Below are 18,749 nucleotides of genomic sequence, written 5' to 3'. Positions count from 1 at the left end.
CTGTATTTTAAAGATGGATGTTTCCATCGTTATATCAGCTTTACCAACCTCAATGTTGGTGTTTTGGAGCCAATAGTGATCTCTGAGCAAGAGGATGGAGTTATCAGCTAATTCTGCAAAGTTTGATATGCAAGCTAAATACTGCTAAGCAAGAGAATTATAAAATACTAGAAGTTTTCTCACCAAAAGTGTAGCAAAAAACTTCTTGGATGGGTTGTACAGCATCGCAGCTCCTATGTTTTTGCCAGATAATTCGGTTACAAAAGCTCAAAGTGGTCGAGGGGTTTGGTTCTTGAATTTGTGGAGGTGAGTTCAAGTAGACGGTGTCAAACATGGCCTTAATTAGGGAGTCTTACCCTTAATTTCAAGTATCTGACTGGGAGAGTAATAAAACAAATATTACATGCATACCATTATGTGGAAGAACCAGCATGGTTTCTAATTTGATTGGAATTTTTAACACTGCACATTTGCTCACATTAGTTTTGGTTATTTGCAGGTACTTAGTTAATATAGTATTCTGATATAAAGAGAACAAAGTTATATGTTTTAACTTAGTAAATGCTCTTAGAAACTGGATCCAGAATCCCACTAACAAGGCTGGGATAAACGTACACAGTGAGTTCGGGGAAAAAGCAGATGTAAACATGCAACATAGTTTGGTTTGAAAGTAGATGTACAATCCTTGTGTGAAGAATTGGCTTAATATTTGGAACACAACATTAATTTTTATTGTACTCAAGACCTGTAAACTTTACCTGTATAATCAGGCTTCTTTAAGCACAACATTTCAGGTTGGAAACAATATTAGTCTGATTGAGGTTAAAGTTTGTTTACTGAAGTGCTAAGCCTTCTGTGCCCGCATGTTAATGCTTCCTCTTTTACATAAAGAATTTATAAAGACTGAATTGCTTCCTACCAATCGGATGCTATTGTGTACAGCTACTACATATTGCTCAGACATTGATCTGGATTTATGTGTGAGGAGGGAACCTTTCATCGCTCCTCTTGTCCAGCTTTACACAAACAAGAGAAATGAAGACAATGATCCGTTGAAGGCTGACCTCGTTTCACGCTTCCATTTATTGTTTATGCCAATTGTTACCGACAGCACGGTATTTTACGCGTCTCTCTGCAACACCTGGCAACAGCAGCCCCGGCAACTGTGGCCAAGCAACTATGCCAAGCACTGAGTCACATCCAGCCATGTACACCCTGTGGGGTCTGGGCCACTGGGCTGCATAAACAGGAAGCAGGGGGCTTATAAGGCTTAGAGTGGGAGCCCCGAGGCAGAAAACACTCACATAAATACACACTAAACGTCTATTCCATTTTTTAATTCAGGGAATGCTGATGTGCAGGCTTTTAAACACTCGTGGTCAATAGCTGCTCATTTGTGTACTTGTTAACAAAATGGCGATTCAATCTATAAGTACTTTATGAAAGCTTTTGGAAGTGTTTTCATGTGAGTTACTTGGAAAACCCTCCGTGGGATTGCTGAGTAAAGCCGGGAAATGAGAATGTGGAAAGTTGATAGCAGGGATACTTGTGGCTATGGTTGTGCCTGTCGTCGTTGTCATGTAATTTATTGAGTTGTCATGTAATAATATGAGAAATTTGTAATCTGCAGTTCACCTCAAATCTGTGGAGCTTTTTAATGTCTTTCAGCTCGTCGTCGTGGTTCCGTGGCCTGCAATGCTACTTTTTATGATTTAGGCCATGGACCGTACAAAAGATGGACGTCGCTACCCACTGGTTTGTGAACTCCTGTTTAAAAACCCTGAGATGAGTGTCGCCATCTTGGTGTGATGAGTGAGGGTCGATTCTGATGGTGATATCCTGCACAATCCACCTTTTTTGACTCTCAAGGCCTTCAGGACACGTAAAATCCATGTGAATCTTTCGTGCATTAAAAATGTTTTTCGGATTATTCATAATGCAGCCGCTCACACCAAAAGTATACTCAGAACCAAGCTCGATTCTTCTGATTTTTCAGATACAACAGATCTAACTAATCGGATCACTGAATTTGGCAACAAGCGAGCTCGTACCTCAAATCGCACAGCGGTAGAGATTACACAGCGAGATGGAAATAGTAACCTCAGACACAACAAAACAGGATGTTGCTTGATGTTGACATAATTTTATTTTTACAGTGCATTTGGTGTGTGTACACATTACACAACGAGGTCAGATATGGAAGATTCAACATGTTATGTCATTTTTTCATCACACATACGATGTGTAACGGCCTTTAGAATGATCAAAACTTGCAAAATGGATTTAATGTTTTATTCAGTATAAGTAATTTACTACATCAATAAACTCACTCTGTAGAAACCACAATTCTTTTTGCAACCACAGACATCAACCTCTGGTGGAGTTCAAAGAGATGCAGCTTTAAGGCACTTACGCTTCACTTTAGGATCTGAGAATTAAGTGGATCTTTTATGCCGTCTGTGCTTTATATGGTCAGCAAATCTGGTTACAAAGTTAGCATGAAGCTGGACTTGGTGGAGCCCAAAGCAGAGCCAGAAGAGAGGATATATAAATATATTAACCTAATAGATTATTATGCTCATACCTGCACACTCATGTCTTCCTGGCTGTTAATGAAACAATATGAGCAGCTTTTGATGAAAATCTGTTTTTACTTGTAACCCACTGGTTTTAGTTGGAACAATGTATTTCTTAAAATATCTACAGTACACTTTCCTTTTGGGAATACTCTACTGATACTGCTACTTTGCTGATATGCCACACTCGGTGTGTATCTAATTTCCACCTCTCAGAGCAGAATACTCCTCCGCACTTCTCAGTCATTTGCAAATGTAACTGGGAGAGGAAACTCTCATGTTGAGGTATTTTTTTTGTAGCACAAGTTAAGAAAAAGAGAAACGTTCTCACAGTGCTGCTTTCTGGTAAGTAAAATAACTTTTCAGCTGCCTGTTGTCGTTTTTGTTATCACAAAGTGACAAATGCGATCAGGACTTGTTATTTTTAAGCTTTTACAACACATTTCTTGACCAAGCAATACAGTAAGTGGTGTTAATCTAATATCCAATAAAGCAAACATCTCTGAAAATGAGATTTGTGTGAAATTTTAAAAATGTAAATATTTTTCTGAATGTCAGATGATTCAGAGGACTCCTTCACAGAGGCTGCAGCTTTGGAAGATTTTGTCGTTTTATTTCTCTGCTTTCCCCGTTTTCCTCCCTTTCTGGCTGCTTTTACGTCAGCACTTCTTTTCACACAGGCTGTGCGGCAGTAAGTGTGCTCTCTGTCCTTTTGTGCGTGTTTTATGACTGTTTCTCCCCCTTGAAGGCTTTACAGCTGCTGCCCTGTTTTTGAGGCACCAATAACACTCTGCACACCTCACCACAGCTGACCTTGAGATGATAAACACTTTCACCACTTTTCTCCAACTAATTTTTACTGCGACATTTGAACTCACCAATCACCATCACGGCCAGCCTTTACTGGTTTGTTTGTGAGTATACCCTCACATCACACTAGTCCTTATAAACCTTTTTGTCTGCCCAGTATGAGACCTTTTCTCCATGCTCGGGTTATGATGAGGACCACCGCCGCTCTGCTCTCTCTGTATTTTTGGGTAAACACTGACATCCATGCTGCTCAAACAGGTGAGTAATAGGATGGGTGCTGAAAAAAGGAACACACAACCTTTCATGTCTTAAAATGACACAGAGCTGAGGGAAAATGTTGTCAGTGGTCTCAAAAGTATTGATGCTTTCTGTTAGGTTCGAAATGTGGAATTTCTCAAGTGTGGAACCCGACGGTTTCCTCTCTGAGGGTGGTAGGAGGAACTGAAGCCATGTACGGATCACACCCGTGGTTGGTCAGTTATTTAGTTCTTCTTTCAGGTTTCTCTCTTTCTTTCTTTTCTTTAGCTTAGCTGTCTGATCTGACTGCTATTTTGCTTATCTTTAAAGATGCATATCAGTGGTTAAAGTTATTGTTGAACTTTCCTTTCTTGTTCACCCCTGATGGTTATCAGCGGCCATGCAGGCTCACCACGTATTCTGTCCTCCACAAACATGACATGGTTGCTCATGCTGGTATTTCCTGAGGATCACTCAATGACAAAGAGATGGGAGTAACCTTTTACACTATGAACCAAAAAGGACAGCTCCGTGGAATTTTGTGGATAAATTGCTTCGTTGCTCAATTGCTCGGTTTAACCCCTTTAATGCCTAGTATATCATATTTGACACATACAAACTTTTCAAAGTTTTTTTTAAAACTTCTAAATCATCCGTGTGTTTTTCCCCTAGAAAAATGTAAATAAATTACACACACAAAAATATAAAGTATGTAGCAAACAAAATACGAATTGAAACTTGTTTCTTTTTTTTTAATTATCAAAAGGTTCAATAAATGCTTCACTTTCAAAAATATATATATTTCTCTGGTTATTATTTAATGTTTCAGGCTTTAAAGGGTTGCTATTAAAAAACAAAACAAAACCTTATTCAGCACCGCAGTCCTGCAATATGAGAGACTGCAACTTTGCTCATCATCTTAAACATTTAAACTTCACACATCTGCTGCATTTTACATGAATCTTGCATTCATGGGTCTGCATGAAAAAAGTGTCATTTTTAAGGCTGGCATAGCAAACACAAAGAAAAGGGTAAACCAGCCTTTTCTTTTAGTGACAAACTGACTCATGCTGTTGGCTCTGCTTAATCTTCTTATGGATCGTCTGTCCTCAGGTTTCCCTCCAGAACAGGGGCTCTCATTTCTGTGGAGGATCCATCTTGAGTGACTGCTGGATAATGACTGCTGCACACTGCTTCACATCTTTGTCAAAGTATAAAGCGTTATGTCGCTGACACGACTTATAATTGAGCAGAATTGAATTAACATTTTATCTAACGGGAATAAATGATAAGCTTTGAATGTTCTCTCTAGAGAGTTTCTCAGTGGTGTGAGAGTCCTTGTTGGAGAGTTTGACCAGAGAGTACACGATGAGGAGGAGCAAGTCTTTCTGGTCAAGTCTGTCTCAGTCCATGAAAAGTACAACCCTGCTCTGCCGATGAACTATGACATAGCTCTCATAGAGCTGAACCAACGCATCCAGATGGGCAAGTTTTCTGTTCGCATTGGTTCAAAATCAAATAACGTGTCATACTGATCACTGTGTTCGACTCAGAGACTCAAACAAGTGCCTTAAACCTGCATTTTGGGTCATATTGAGTAAAAAATCAAGTCTACTGTGTGAATTCCAGTCCAGTTCCGCTCATTTGCCGATGATTTGCAATTGAGTCGATCAGCATGTTTTCTCAGATCCACACCTCATCTGTCACATCTGGTTTCAAGACATCAATATGGTAAAGGAGAAAATGTTATTACAGAAAGCTATGTGGCTACAAATGGAGCAAATCAACTATAAAAATAGAATTATATCTTTTGTATCAACTCTTTCTATCAAATTTAAAAAAAAAAAAACCAATTTCTTCTGGATTATTTCACAAGAACCAGGTATCTGAATCTAGGTGGGAGGTCTCTGTTACATTAGAAGTTTTCTGACAGCACTGAATTTTTAAGTTTGAAATGCTGGGATGGTGTGGCTACATGGTGCATGGTTAACACATTCACTTAACATGTGACTACTCGTTGTTTGAGACAAATTCCTCAAGAGTTGTGAGGAAGATCGTCCGACCAATCAGATATGCAGATTTGCTGCAGTGACCCTTTGCAAAGAAGGGAGCAGCAGACTGAAGGTCAGTGCAGCTTCAATATGTAATGGCTCTAAGATGTTCCTTCAGATCCTCAGAGCACAGTGATGTGTATGCAGTCTACATGCTTGCTTGAAGCATCATAGCTCGTCACAGGACACACATAGCTCACATGCAAGCAAGTACAACTTACAGATTCTTTGTCAGGTTCAACAATGACAAAAGTCACACAAGGACACTGCTGAGAATAACATTCAAGCATGATGCAATGATGTGAAAACAGAAACAAGGAATGTTGTGTTTCTGTTGTGTTTTGTACTTTCGGGCCACCATGGTTTTTAATTTGACCTGATGTGACTTTTTCAACAGGAGCTCGTGTCCAGCCGATATGTCTGCCTTTACCTAATGACAATATCCTTCCTCAGACCGCTTGCATGACGGCTGGATGGGGGAGGATAAAGGAACGTATGTCGTTTTTCTGACTTTTAAATATTGTTAAATTAGACTGGAGCTTTTTAATCTATTCCAATCTATGTAACTGTTTCTTAGGGGGTCATCTTCCTATGGTTCTGAGAGAGGTGCATTTGGATTTGGTTGACCGAGCCAAATGTAAATATGTCCTCCAAACTCTTAAAGGTTCTATGATGAACCAGAGACTCGTCCGGCCTCAGCCGAGCATGACAGTTCTGTGTGCCGGCCCAGAGACAGGAGGGAGGGATGCCTGTCAGGTATTAAAAATCTTTTCATTATCTATAACTTCAGATTTTTTCTCCATCCTCACAGATGCTCTATTTACAGCACAATTCAGTGCCGTAAATCAGTCATTCTATCCCACTGAGCTTTAAATAATTGACTCATCCCTTGACCCACGACTTCATCCTCTGTCCAGGGAGACTCAGGAGGTCCTTTGGTGTGTCCAGCAGGGTCAGAAGGTCATCGCTGGGTGGCGCTGGGCGTGACTTCCTGGGGTAAAGGATGTGGTAGGAGCTGGGGAAACAACAGCAGCCGCCCCCCTTCCAAACGAGGTTCTCCGGGGATTTTCACTGACGTCAGGCTGCTGCTGCCTTGGATCAAGCGTAAATTGAGAGAGGGTAGGTTTTGATACAGCATATACAGCATATTTGCTTCTAAAGAGTGTGATAGACATGGTGTGTCACATGATAACCATATATGGAGGTAGTACAGTGCTGCTACAAAGTGCCTATTACACCCTGAGATCCATCTGATAACATCTGAATGTCACTTTGTAGTTTAGTCAGGGACAAACTTAAAAAGTAGCTAAAGCTTGTAGAAACATATTGCAGTAAATATGCCTCCACCCACATATCAAGGTGGTGAGAAACCTGTTTTCCTAACCTTTAAAGTGCTGCTTGACCATCAAAATGTGATGTAACAGACAGGAATGTAAACAATGTCTGTTTGTTGAAATATCAGGAGATGAAGGTAAAGATTCTTTGTTTCCTCATCAGCAATCGATTCAAATATGTTCTTAAAAAACAGACCTTCATGACGTAATATACAAACACACTTGCCTTTGTGACATTCCTTTAACTAATCGCCCAGCTTTCTAAGTGTTGTGAGTACAGTACTGTGAAAAAGCATTGAGTCACCTTTCCTTTCTTTATACTTTGCTTCCAAGGAGCCCGACTTACTTGTAACTGTTTTTAAAGAGCAGTCTTAATAGCTGTCCCGGCTCTCTGAAGGCCTTTCCAAGTCTTCCTTTTATACAGTGACTTCTTTGTCACTCATTTTCATTCCGGCCCTCGTATCGGACCCTTATCAGAGCAGTGCTTCTTTCCTCTGAAGAAAACCACTTAACACTGTCTAAACACAACAGATAACTCAAATAAACAATAAACAAAAGTTAAGATGTATCTGATACTTTGTTACTACTGTTTGTCACAAAAATGTCTCATTTCTTGCCTTTCTGTAGTTGGATCTATGAAAACAATAACATATTATTCCTATTTTCCAAGCAGAATATGAAGAAATGAGGGTTTCCTCAGGACTTTTGTACAGTAGACGCATAGCATCTTGTATGTGTCATCCCTGTATGATGACGTTAGCTTTCACACAGTGTGTGATGCACAAACATGAGCAGCAGATTGTTGTCTGCAGTTCATTTAGCAGCTGCTGCTGTTATTAATATTTAACGTGATACAATTTAAAGCTGTTGCTTCTCCATATGGGGCCACTTTGTGGATCCCAACAAAGACAACTTTTGAGGCTGAGCTTTATCAAAGCATGCTGGACTTAATCTGATGCTGTCATCATGGTTAGAACAGATTTTTATTATTATTTTTATGAGAAGAAAAGGTTACAAAAACCACGTCTGTAGGCATTTTTGAATTGTTTAAACTCAGCAGTGTCATTCTGAAAATTAGGAGAAAAAACATTTTGTATTGAATAAATAAATGAACTAATTAGAACATTTTAGATTACGTTAATCTGCGGTTTAACTCTGTGGATTTTTGTCCACAGTTCCTCCAGAAACAAATATTCTGATGACAGATGAACTTCTTCCATCTATATTTATGTTCTCTCTTTCATCTTTCTACTTCTTTCAGCTGAGCACCAGCAGCAGACAACGGTTTCATCAAGTGAGTTGTCTTTCCACTCATTACACCAACTCTTGTTCATCTATATTTCATAATGTGCTCATGCTTCTTTGATGTTTGCGTGTGTCTCAGGACTCTGCAGTGTGAGAGATGGGCCTGTGTCTGACATTAACGGGGTAATCAAAAATCCCAGGCTCCATGGCGATCGCTATGACAACAACCAGTGAGTGACACGTCAGAGAAGAACTAAGCGGCGGTGCTAACTGCCTGCTCAGTCAGAATCAGTGTAGTCAAGAGAACACTGTAAATCCATCTGTAGTGATTTATATTTGAGGCCATTTACGTGCATAAATTTAAAAGATGGCAGAGAGAGCAACAACCAGTCCATGCAACAGATGCGATATCAATTGATTTCGATGCAGACTGAATGGACAAGCTGGGGTGGAGGTGGGTTATGAGGTGGCTTACAGATGTGCAGCCTAAAGCAAATGAATCAGATGTGCTGATATGAGCAGTCACTGAGATCAGCCGATGTGCCAGAAGCTGCCTGAGCTAACGCCATGCTTAATAAGATAACTGGCAATCAATATTTCCTATAATTCTGTGAGGATGAGAAACTCTAAAAAACTAACATTTGACTTTTAGCTCAGGATTATATGGATGTAAAGAAGGGAAATACAGTGCCCTGGTTAAACTGTTCATGCCTTCCCACAGGTTGTGTTTGTGGAGCATCAGCGTTCCTCCAGGTTATAGTATTCTGCTGGAGTTCGATCTTTTTGACTTGGAGAACGACTCGTACTGTCGGTATGATCGACTCACTGTTTCAGTAGGAAGCCATCGGCCTGTTGGTGAGTTTCAAACACCTTCATTTCAGCTTACAGTGCACTGACTCACAATCATTTCCTGGCTAACCTCAACAATAACAACTAGTTTGTATGTTGTGGGAATCGCAGAGTCTCACAATACTATCATTATATGTAGTCTATTGTAGTAATGTAATGAAAAATATCAATATATGTGCAACTGAAAAAGAAAAAGCCAGTTATTGAGCTTCTGTTCAGTTCACCTTCATTCATTTAATACGAGCAACCATGGGGGTCATGAAGTAATGACTCTCCTAACTCTTTCCCACTTGGAGCCCGATTGGAGGAGTTGTGAAATGTCATCTTCATGGGTGAAAGAATTCAGATACTGTAAGGGAAAGGAATCCAATACACCAGCTTATACTGTACTAAAGATGCATCAGAGCCAGCCTGGACCTCTGGGGATGGCTGTGTTAAAGGACATGTGAAACATTTCTAAAAATACATTCTTATATATCACGTCTTTGAAATGAGAAGTAATATTTCTGATATGTCTGGGCTTCATGCAGAAGTGCCCACAATGGCAACCTCAAACCGCGATGTTAAAATACCTTTAGAAAACATGTTGGTGAACAAAATAATGTGGTCTCCCCTTTTGTAACAACTCTGTTTTTACACCTCATCCATTTGGATGCAGGTGAGGCTTAAAATTAGAAGCGCAGCCACACTGAGTGACATGTGATGACACATGCAGCTGTAGCTCATGGCTCTCTGCTGGGCTTCAGTTTCACTAAGTCACTTATTGGATTTTTTTTTTTTTTTTAATTATCTTCCAAATAACATGACCTGCTATTTGGCACAGACCTAAGAAAATTGTGCGTCTGTTCTGGTAAGTTAGCCTGTTACAAATACTAAGTAGCAGATGTGGATGTTGCACCCATTGCCAGTAGGAGCTGATAACTCAGCACTCCACCCTCTCCGCTTCAAATGTGGTCACTTGTGGCTTAAAAAGAAGTGAATATGGTTGCTAAACCACTATGAGGCTTCAAACAGAGCCCACCAACCCAGTGATTGGTATTGTGGAGGCTATGCCCATCTTTTATATACAGGGTATGTTCCTATTGCCAGTTCAAATAATTTACAAATGGCTGTAAGAGGTAGCAGTTTTTCTGTGTCTTGGCTGTGAGTTAAAACTGTGCCGGGGTCAGGATGTGGTTGGCCTACATAATATATCTTATCGTAAACAGCTTGGCTGAAAACATGAAGCTTCCCACAGCTTTGACGGTGTATCTAATTCTTTCTTTCACATGAATTGATGAATGTAGGATTAGGATTTTCTGTAGGATTTTTTTTTGATGACCATGCAGCTAAATGTTGCTGGTAAGCACAGGTTTAGTCTTTGCAAAACACTGAATGACACCCCGAACGCACACACTGACAACGAGAGAATCTTGTTCATGGAATACATATCAAGAAAAGTGTGTGTAAATATCTAAACGTCTTCATGTGCCTCTGTGTTTCAGGGATATTCTGTGGAAGTGTGCTGCCCGGCCCAGTTCTTCTAAATAATTCCCACAATGCCACACTTCTCTTTTCCTCTGATGTTAGCAGAGCAGGAAGTGGCTTTGTAATTAGGCACCATGCGGTCAAAGGACACTCTCATCCTGGTGGGAAATACAACATACACTGCAAACATACACGAGCGCATTGTGCAATCCAGATTATACACTATACAGCTGGCAGAGTGATGCACGCACTGCGTACTCAGCTCATACACAATTTTAGCTTCTGCTGTGTCTGTGGGTTGTGGTTTTTGTAACAAACAGCAAATTATGCAGGTGGATGCTGCTTGAGACACCAACAGGCTAACTGAGGACTCTAAAAAATACACACACGCTCTAGGTTTAAAAACAGCACATTTGTGCATTTGTGTGCAGATGAGTGTTTTTAAATGTTTTAAACTGAACTGTCTAATGTAAGCTTGTGTGTGTGTGTGTGTGTGTGTGTGTGTGTGTGTGTGTGTGTGTGTGTGTGTGTGTGTGTGTGTGTGTGTGTGTGTGTGTGTGCGCACTCAGGATGTGGAACACTTGTTCTGGTTGACGATAAGGCTTCTATACACAGTCCAAATCACCCACAAGCCTACAGTAATGACTGTGTCCTCCACTGGGTAATCCATGCTCCTCTGGGTCATGTGGTTAAGGTGAGCTGCACAACTTACCTACCTGGTATTCTTCTTAAGGTATTATTAGGACATGTGTGATTAGAAGCTGGTTGATTTCTATATTTTCAGCTGGAGTTTACTGATTTTGACCTGGAGGAGTCGGAGAGATGCTTGTATGATTCCCTCACTGTCCTGGGAGATGTTGAAGGAACAGAGGAGATTGGTAGGATGGATACATCAAATCAGAATTCATCTTTTTATACCTGTATCACTCAGTATCTTGTTGCATTTCTTTGTTTAGCCTTGCTGTGTGGCGGCAGTATCCCTCCTCCTGTCCTTTCCTACCACAGCACCATGGTGCTTCGGTTTACGTCGGACAGCAGCATCGCTCGTAGGGGTTTCAGGGCTACACTGACATTCATCAGCATTACAGGTACCCCACTGCACGTGTGTTTCCCACCACTGAGTAACTACTAACATACCAAAGGTCTAGCGATATGGGTTTAGTGGATTAGTGATGGGTTAAATGTAGCCGGCCCGCAGACCATATCAGTGCCCCATCTTATTTCCCTGTAAAAGTAAAAGATGTTATGAACTCTGTCCCACTGGAGGCCACTCCACTTACATGTGCAGACTAACATGTTACAGTTATTGTCTGTGAATATGATTTTTTCCTTCATTCAGTAATATGAGTCTATTAGTAAATAGTAATACCAATGATTGTAAGCCAGCCCAATAATCTGTTGTCTTTACAAAATTTGTGGAGCTTTGTTTAATTTAATACTTTAAATGTTCTGAAAAATGCTGGCCAACAAGAATAAACAAACCTTTACTTTTAAAACAATATATATCACACGTTCCCTTATATTCTTTTATGCCTGCACACTTGAGTTGATGATGGCTGCACTTAAAAATTACCTTTCATTAAATCCAAGTCTGGCAGGTCAGCTGATGAGCTCAGTGCCATCTCCCACCCTTTCATTACACATGAAACTTTATCAGTTGTTATATTTCTCGTCTGTTCGGTGCTCGAGTCCTGTTGCCCTGCTCTCTGACGTCTCAGGCCAAGAGTAGAGCCATGTCCCCAAATACAAATATCAAAATTACAAATTGGAGACATTATTTTCTAACTATGGTGTTCCAAATGTAACTGGAATGAAGTTTCATGACTGTGTGAAGGCAGGAATTGTGGACCCAAGAGCAAACTTGTGGAGGCAAAAGTGAACTTAAAACTACTCAGCTTTACTGCTCGACAGCAGGCAAAACAGAAAACTGGCAAAGTAACTAAACTAAACAAGCAAACAGGCGGGCAGACAAAACGCACAGTGGGGAATGACGCGACAACGAGCAGGGAGAGACGCAGACACTAAATACAAGAAGTGAACAGGACTGAGAGGAAACAGCTGGGAGACAGGGCTGACACTCATTACACAGACGAGAAGGAGGAACACAGACCTTCAAAGTAAAACAGGAAACTCAACACATATGCAGAGACAGACTCAGAACAGGAACAGAGGGAGTACAGAACCGAAACCTACCAAACAGCAAATCTTAACAAAAGACATAACCAGAATAAACGAGAACAAAAGTTAATATAAACAAACACAAAACACAGAGTCATCAGACTCAGGACATAAAGTTAAAAAGTAAAACCTATAAAGGTAATAACTACCCATGAAAGTATGATACAAATCTTGTTGCATTTTTCTGCAGACCTTCAGAACCAAAAGAGGACAGATGTTGAGGATCTGCCAGATGTTTTGACAACTTTTGGTTGGTGCTTTGCTCTTTTTTTTTTTTTGTCTTTAATGTGTTTTTTCTTTGTTAATTAAGAAATAAGGAACAGTGACAGTGGCCGGTCTGTCCGTGCTGCTCAGGAGTTCCTGAGCAAGGCATTAAATATTGAGCTGCTGCAGTGGAGCTGCTCGCTGGTCAGGAGTGGAATGAGTGAATAAATGAGTGAATGAATTAATGAATGAATGGTATTTGCCAACTCCAAGTGTTGAGCTTATCCACCGGTGGTGTTATGGGCCCAGCAAAGCTGTGTCATTGGCATTTAGAATGGCAGTAAGACATTTAACACTGGCGTCACCGCTTACAATGTGAGAAACAACAGTTTGTATAAAGCAGGCTGATGAACACATTTCCAAAAGACTGTTCAGCTTTATATGTTATCTGTTTCATGAATTTGTCAAACACAGTATTACTTTTTTTCAAACAGTCTTCTTGTAGGGCCGAGATAACTGAACTATTTTTTAAATCTTTGTAACAGATGATATTGTTTCATGAATTCCCTCCTTTGTTTTTGTCATGGTATTTTCCGAGAAATACTCTGTAAAAACTAAATATCTGAGTGCAAGCTGTTCCAAAAATGATACAGAAATGGCTTTCAGTTTCTGACTGAGTTCATACCCTGTAGAGCTCTGAGGGTTTCCTGTGAGCTGCTGTTAAAGAGCATTAGACCTTTGGCATTACTACTAGTATGTGGGTGCAACATATCAGTTTTCAGAATCAAATCCACTAGTCTTGATGTAATGCGTCCTCTGAGAAGAGACACGTGCATTCATCACATACAGTATATGCTAGTCATTTAGTCGAGCTTTCCATGTTTAATGACTCTACTGTGCACTGCAGAGAGACAGAGTCCCTTGGCAGGCTGCCCCTCATGACAACAGCACCTGAGAAACAGGTAGTTCCACCTGTGTCTGTGTGTGTGCGTGTGTGTGTGTGTGTGTGTGTGTGCGTGTGTGTGTGCGTGGTTCCACCTTCACCTCTCTCACTGTCTCGCTTCTCAGTGTTTTTTTTAATCCTTTGAATTGGGATTCAGATCTGTTATGACCTTTTATTTTAATTGAAAACATTTTGTAATTTTTTTCTGATCTGTTCTGTTTTTCATCAGCTCTCTGTCTAAACCTGTTAGTTGTCTTTGCATGTCTGCCGGGTTAACCGCCAACCACACCCAGTACCTGTGAGACCATGGTGTTGCTTTGCTGTTGCTTTTTCCCAACTGAACCTCATCTTCCCAGTTCTGAGAAAGTAGAAGCTCCACCCCGTTTCAAAGACTTTGATTAAATGAAATGACTCAGGATGAATGTAGGTGGCAGGTGTGTTTGAATGTTTGACGGTTTTCAACGATGCACATGAAGCAAGAAGTAAAAACTGGTCAGTCACATTTTCAGGTTTTAGCCTCTAAAATTTTATGAAATTTATATTTTCTGTGATTTACCATCACTTCTCAAAGCATGTTGTTTATTTAATGATGTCAGGACTGAAGCCCGACTACTATTGGATGGAGATCTGGCGGCTGTTGAGGCCAGTTTGATGCTAGTTTGATTTGTCATGTTCAAGAAACCAGTTTGAGCTCATTTAAGCTTCTGACATGTTATTGTTGGACGTCCTCATCAGAAGATGGTCACACTTTGGTCATAAAGGGATGGACACGGTCAGCAGCAATGCTCGGGTAGGCTGTGGAGTTTGAACGACACTCAGTTGGTACCAAGGGTCCCTCGCACTATTACACCACCACCAACGTGAACTGTTGATACAGTTTGCAGGTGGATCAATGTTTCCACATTTTTATGCCAAATTCTGATGCAAACAGCCAAACGTTGCAGCAGAAATCGATACTCATCAGACCAGTGAAAGTTTTTCTTTTATTACAATCTTGTATTGTCTAGATTTGGTGAGCTTGTGTTAATTATAGCCTCAGTTTCCTTTTCTTAGTTAGGTACAGGAGAGGTACCAGGTGGTCTTCTGCTGCTGCAGCCCATCTGCTTCAAAGTTTGTGTTCAGAAGTGCTCTTCTGCATGCCTTGGTTGTAACAAGTGGTTATTTGAGCTATCATCAATACATCATTTTAGCTGAGAGAACTCCCACTCGCTGGATTTTTACTTTGTTCCTGTATTTTTCAGACTATCCTGTGTAAACCCTACAGATGATTATGTCAGAAAATCCCAGTAGGTCAGCAGTTTGTGAAATACTCAGACCAGCCAGTCTGGAATCACCAGCTGTGCCACATTCAGACTCACTTGAATCACCTCTCTTCCCCATTCTGATGCTCAGTTTGTGCTTCAGCAGGTCGTCTTGATCACGTCTATATGCCTAAATGCATTTAGTGATTGGCTGATTAGATATTTGTGTTGATGTGCAGCTGACCTAACAAAATGAGGGGCGGGTGTATATTTTACCAAAAAAAAGGTCATAGCTATTTGTCTTTCAATCACAAATCCATTAATTACATTAAGAAAATTAGACCGGTTCAGGGCTTTCTCTTTTACCAGGCTGTCTGGGTGCTTGTAAACACAACAGGCGCTGGGCAGAGATAAACATCACATGATGCAACAGCACACCACTGTTATGGCCTCATAGCCTCCCTGTTTCCCCCAAAGATTATTTTTAGATTCATTTCACAATATTTAACTGATTTGATATTAAAAGAGGGTGATGAGTAACCTGCAGTGATAACCTGCAGTGATAGCGTTTGACTTTAAAATGTTAAGCATTTGAGATGCATCTTTTGGTTTTCATGCTTCTCTTTGTGCTGCTTTGTGTTTTATATATATATTTTCACATGCTGAGTATTGAGAGTACCTAAAATATTTTTAGTTAACCCATCATCAACCATCGTCCTCAACAGGAAGCATGAAAAGGATTCACGTGATCAGCGAATCAAACTTTTTTTCTAGACACAAGTCTTGGTTCAGACCGCCTGACTGAGGCGGCTGTGCAAATGTGTGGGTACAGAGCGCCCTCTAGTGATATTTTATGGGTACTGAAGGTAAAGCAGTTTTAAAAAAAGTTGCTGTTGCTAAATACCGTTTCTGATTCGGCATTTGCCATTTAAATTGCTTTAATATTTGCAAATGTAAAAAAACAAACAAAAAAAAACATCTCTAGTACTTTTTTATTTTCTGTGCACACAGGCGCAGTTTTCAGGAAACGTGCAGATCATCTCAAACAAACCCGTTTTGCTGGCGTTTCTTGATAACTGTGAAGGTTATTATCCTCCTTGGTATATACTGTAAAATAAGCTGCAGTGAGTCAAGCTTTTATTAGTGATTATTATCAGGTGTTAGCCAAAACTTTTTTTAAGACATGAACACAACTGATACAACAAGAGTTATATCAGTTCCATTTCAAAATATAATGCACAGATTTATTAATGCAGGATCTATTGTTTAGACGAGGGGTGTCAAACATGAGGCTCCTGAATCAAAGACTCCAATCCAGCCCGAAGGGTGGCTTTGGAAAATGTGAGTTAGGACTTTTAACTGTATTTTCACAACAATTTTACAAGTTTAACAGCGTTTCCTATTGATAACGATCTCGTCATGGCCATTCACAATACACCAGAGTAATTAAACAATAGATTTGTGTAATTTTACACATTTTCTTCTTACAAATTAGGCCCAGAGTCATGCTGACAGATTTCTTTCATTTATTACTGCACTGTTTCATTATCTATAGAAAAACTGAGACATAATGTCAAAATTGTGTTTCTGTGTCTCAGAAACTGAATGTGTAGTTTAACTTCTTTACAGTGATGGAAACTCGAGTCCAAAATTGGAGTAAAATGGTTTGACATTCCAGGCTTAGTTATATTCATGTAGTATTTTGCTTTCACATTATCCCACAATTACATAATGAGATTACGACTGGTTCACATAAATCTTTTTTAATTTAACATCTGTGTTGCAGAACTAGTTGTGCAGCAGTACAGAACCAGAGCCCTGCCTCACCGGGCCGATGTGGACCATGACGCCTCAGAGGATGTTACCTTAAATGTGGACCGGAGTGTAGATGAAGATTACAGTAGGGAATCATCAGAGCTGGCACAGTAACCTGCAGGAAGGAGGCTACCTGTTAAATTCTGCTGTCTTTAAGTCTGCTGCTGCTGCTGCTTGGGAATGCAAAAACGGGAGTTTTCAATCGCTTGTCTGTTACTTGTTGCTGTTTCCTAGAATGTTTGCTCTCCAGTTTTCAACATACTGATAGTTCAAGAACCACACTGGTAGTTTAGTTTAGTCATTTTTGTTACAGAAACCTCAGGATATTCCTCGCACCATTTTGTCATCTTGCTATTTTCTTACCCTGAAGTTATGCTCAAGTATTAAAGACTGTATTAAAAATCTGCCTCATAATTTTTTGCAGCGATTTGGTCAACATTTGTTGCTTTTAAATCATTTGACTTGACACAGAGACACAGAGTGCATTATTCTACCCCGTGCTATGTTTTTATCAGTGTTGGTGACTGTGACTAAACAAAATGATTAAAATGCTGCAACTGTTACTGGGTACAAATAAAATTGGCTCATCTTTTTTAGGATACTCCCAAAGACACGCAGTTGGATGTTACATTGATTTTTAGCAATTCCAACTGCCAAAAACATGATTTTTGTAAAGAATAAAATATAGTATCTAATAAAAGGAATATAGTGGCGTATAACAAAAGACCACAAAGCCAAACTCAGCTTCAATCCCAGGAGATCAACTGGACACCAGCTCAGTGCAACACCACATGAGGTGACGGGTCAGCTGGTAAAGTCTACACTCCCAACCAGCTAATCTCATACAGGATGCAGTATTTGAGCAAACCACTTTGCAACCCACCTCCACCCAGCCCAATATCATAAATGTCTGCTTTGTTTTCCCAAATATAATTTTTGTGATTGTCAATAAATATAGTCCTGACTGAGCTATACTTAAGCACAAATTCAATGAACTTGCAGCTTACGCATGCATTGCCATAATATGCTCTTGTGTACTTTGCATTTGTAAAAATTCTTAAATGATAGAATAAGATACATTAATCCATGCAACATAGTACAACATTAAAATACTATTGTTTTAATGCATTCAGTGATTATAATGATAGAGTGTGTTATTGCAATAGATTCACAGTGACTTTTGCTGCATTGAGCGCTTTTACTTTTTACTGTTCTTCAAACACAAATGCATTAAAAACAATGTAAGGATTCATAATATTTGCCCCACTTTTTCTTTCATTAGTATAAAAAAACAAGTTTTTGAACATTGTTCTCTAATTTCTCAGATTTTTTTAACCAAACTAAGTTTGATCATGAGATATGGTGGAAAGGCTGATTTTTGTTTTTCTTGCCTTTTTGTATTTCGGTTACTTTGTACCGAAAAAGAAAGAAAGAACTTGCTTCACAGTGATTCATTAAGACTGGGCTCACAGTTAAAGATTACTAGTTAACTCAAGGACATATTTAATGCCAGCTAAAACTTTTATCACTGTTGTGTTTAACTTGAATAAATTAATGAATTAGATGCCTTTTTGTGGAAATATTCATACACGAGTTCATTATTTTCTGAAAAGCATGTTTTTCTCTGAAGTGAGTAAAGTATTTTGTGCCCCTGTACAGAGCAGTGAAGGTCTTTGTTATATAATCTGATATGCCTGTCTCTCCTCCCCTCTGTCAGTGGTGTGATTTCAAGGCTCTGCTCCTCACTGTCTGAATACCACCTCTGTACTATATAGCGTCATGATGAAATCTGTCTTCCT

The 18,749-nt window shown here is 39.8% G+C and overlaps 1 protein-coding gene across 5 annotated transcripts; it reads left to right on the top strand.

Annotated features, from left to right (window-relative positions):
- Positions 1–884: 884 nt before the first annotated feature.
- ovch2 (ovochymase 2) lies at positions 885–18,640 on the top strand. Of its 5 annotated transcripts, XM_086301936.1 has the most exons (18): positions 885–2,921; positions 3,544–3,644; positions 3,762–3,859; positions 4,737–4,834; positions 4,936–5,108; positions 6,072–6,167; positions 6,252–6,430; positions 6,592–6,793; positions 8,270–8,302; positions 8,393–8,483; positions 8,975–9,108; positions 10,587–10,730; positions 11,139–11,263; positions 11,354–11,447; positions 11,526–11,657; positions 12,938–12,997; positions 13,859–13,913; positions 16,922–17,052. In XM_086301936.1, exons 2-17 carry the CDS (start codon positions 3,545–3,547, stop codon positions 13,891–13,893), a joined length of 1,794 nt encoding a protein of 597 aa, XP_086158062.1. In that variant the 5' UTR covers positions 885–2,921; position 3,544; the 3' UTR covers positions 13,894–13,913; positions 16,922–17,052. The 5 variants fall into 5 exon arrangements, with proteins under 5 accessions (XP_086158062.1, XP_086158061.1, XP_086158060.1 ...); XM_086301935.1 differs by lacking the exon at positions 13,859–13,913 and having other exon boundaries at positions 886–2,921; positions 6,339–6,430; positions 16,922–18,640; XM_086301932.1 differs by lacking the exon at positions 13,859–13,913 and having other exon boundaries at positions 887–2,921; positions 16,922–18,640.
- The last annotated feature ends 109 nt before the right edge of the window (positions 18,641–18,749 follow it).

The sequence above is a fragment of the Aulonocara sp. 'chitande type north' Nkhata Bay genome, linkage group LG7 (genome assembly GCF_057382095.1).
Source record: "Aulonocara sp. 'chitande type north' Nkhata Bay isolate Kocher_YH1m ecotype deep benthic linkage group LG7, A_spYH_male_GT1.1, whole genome shotgun sequence".
NCBI classification, from domain to species: Eukaryota; Metazoa; Chordata; class Actinopteri; order Cichliformes; family Cichlidae; genus Aulonocara; species Aulonocara sp. 'chitande type north' Nkhata Bay.
The sequence above is the reverse complement of the archived record's forward strand: the minus strand, read 5'-3'. Positions and strand labels throughout refer to the sequence as shown.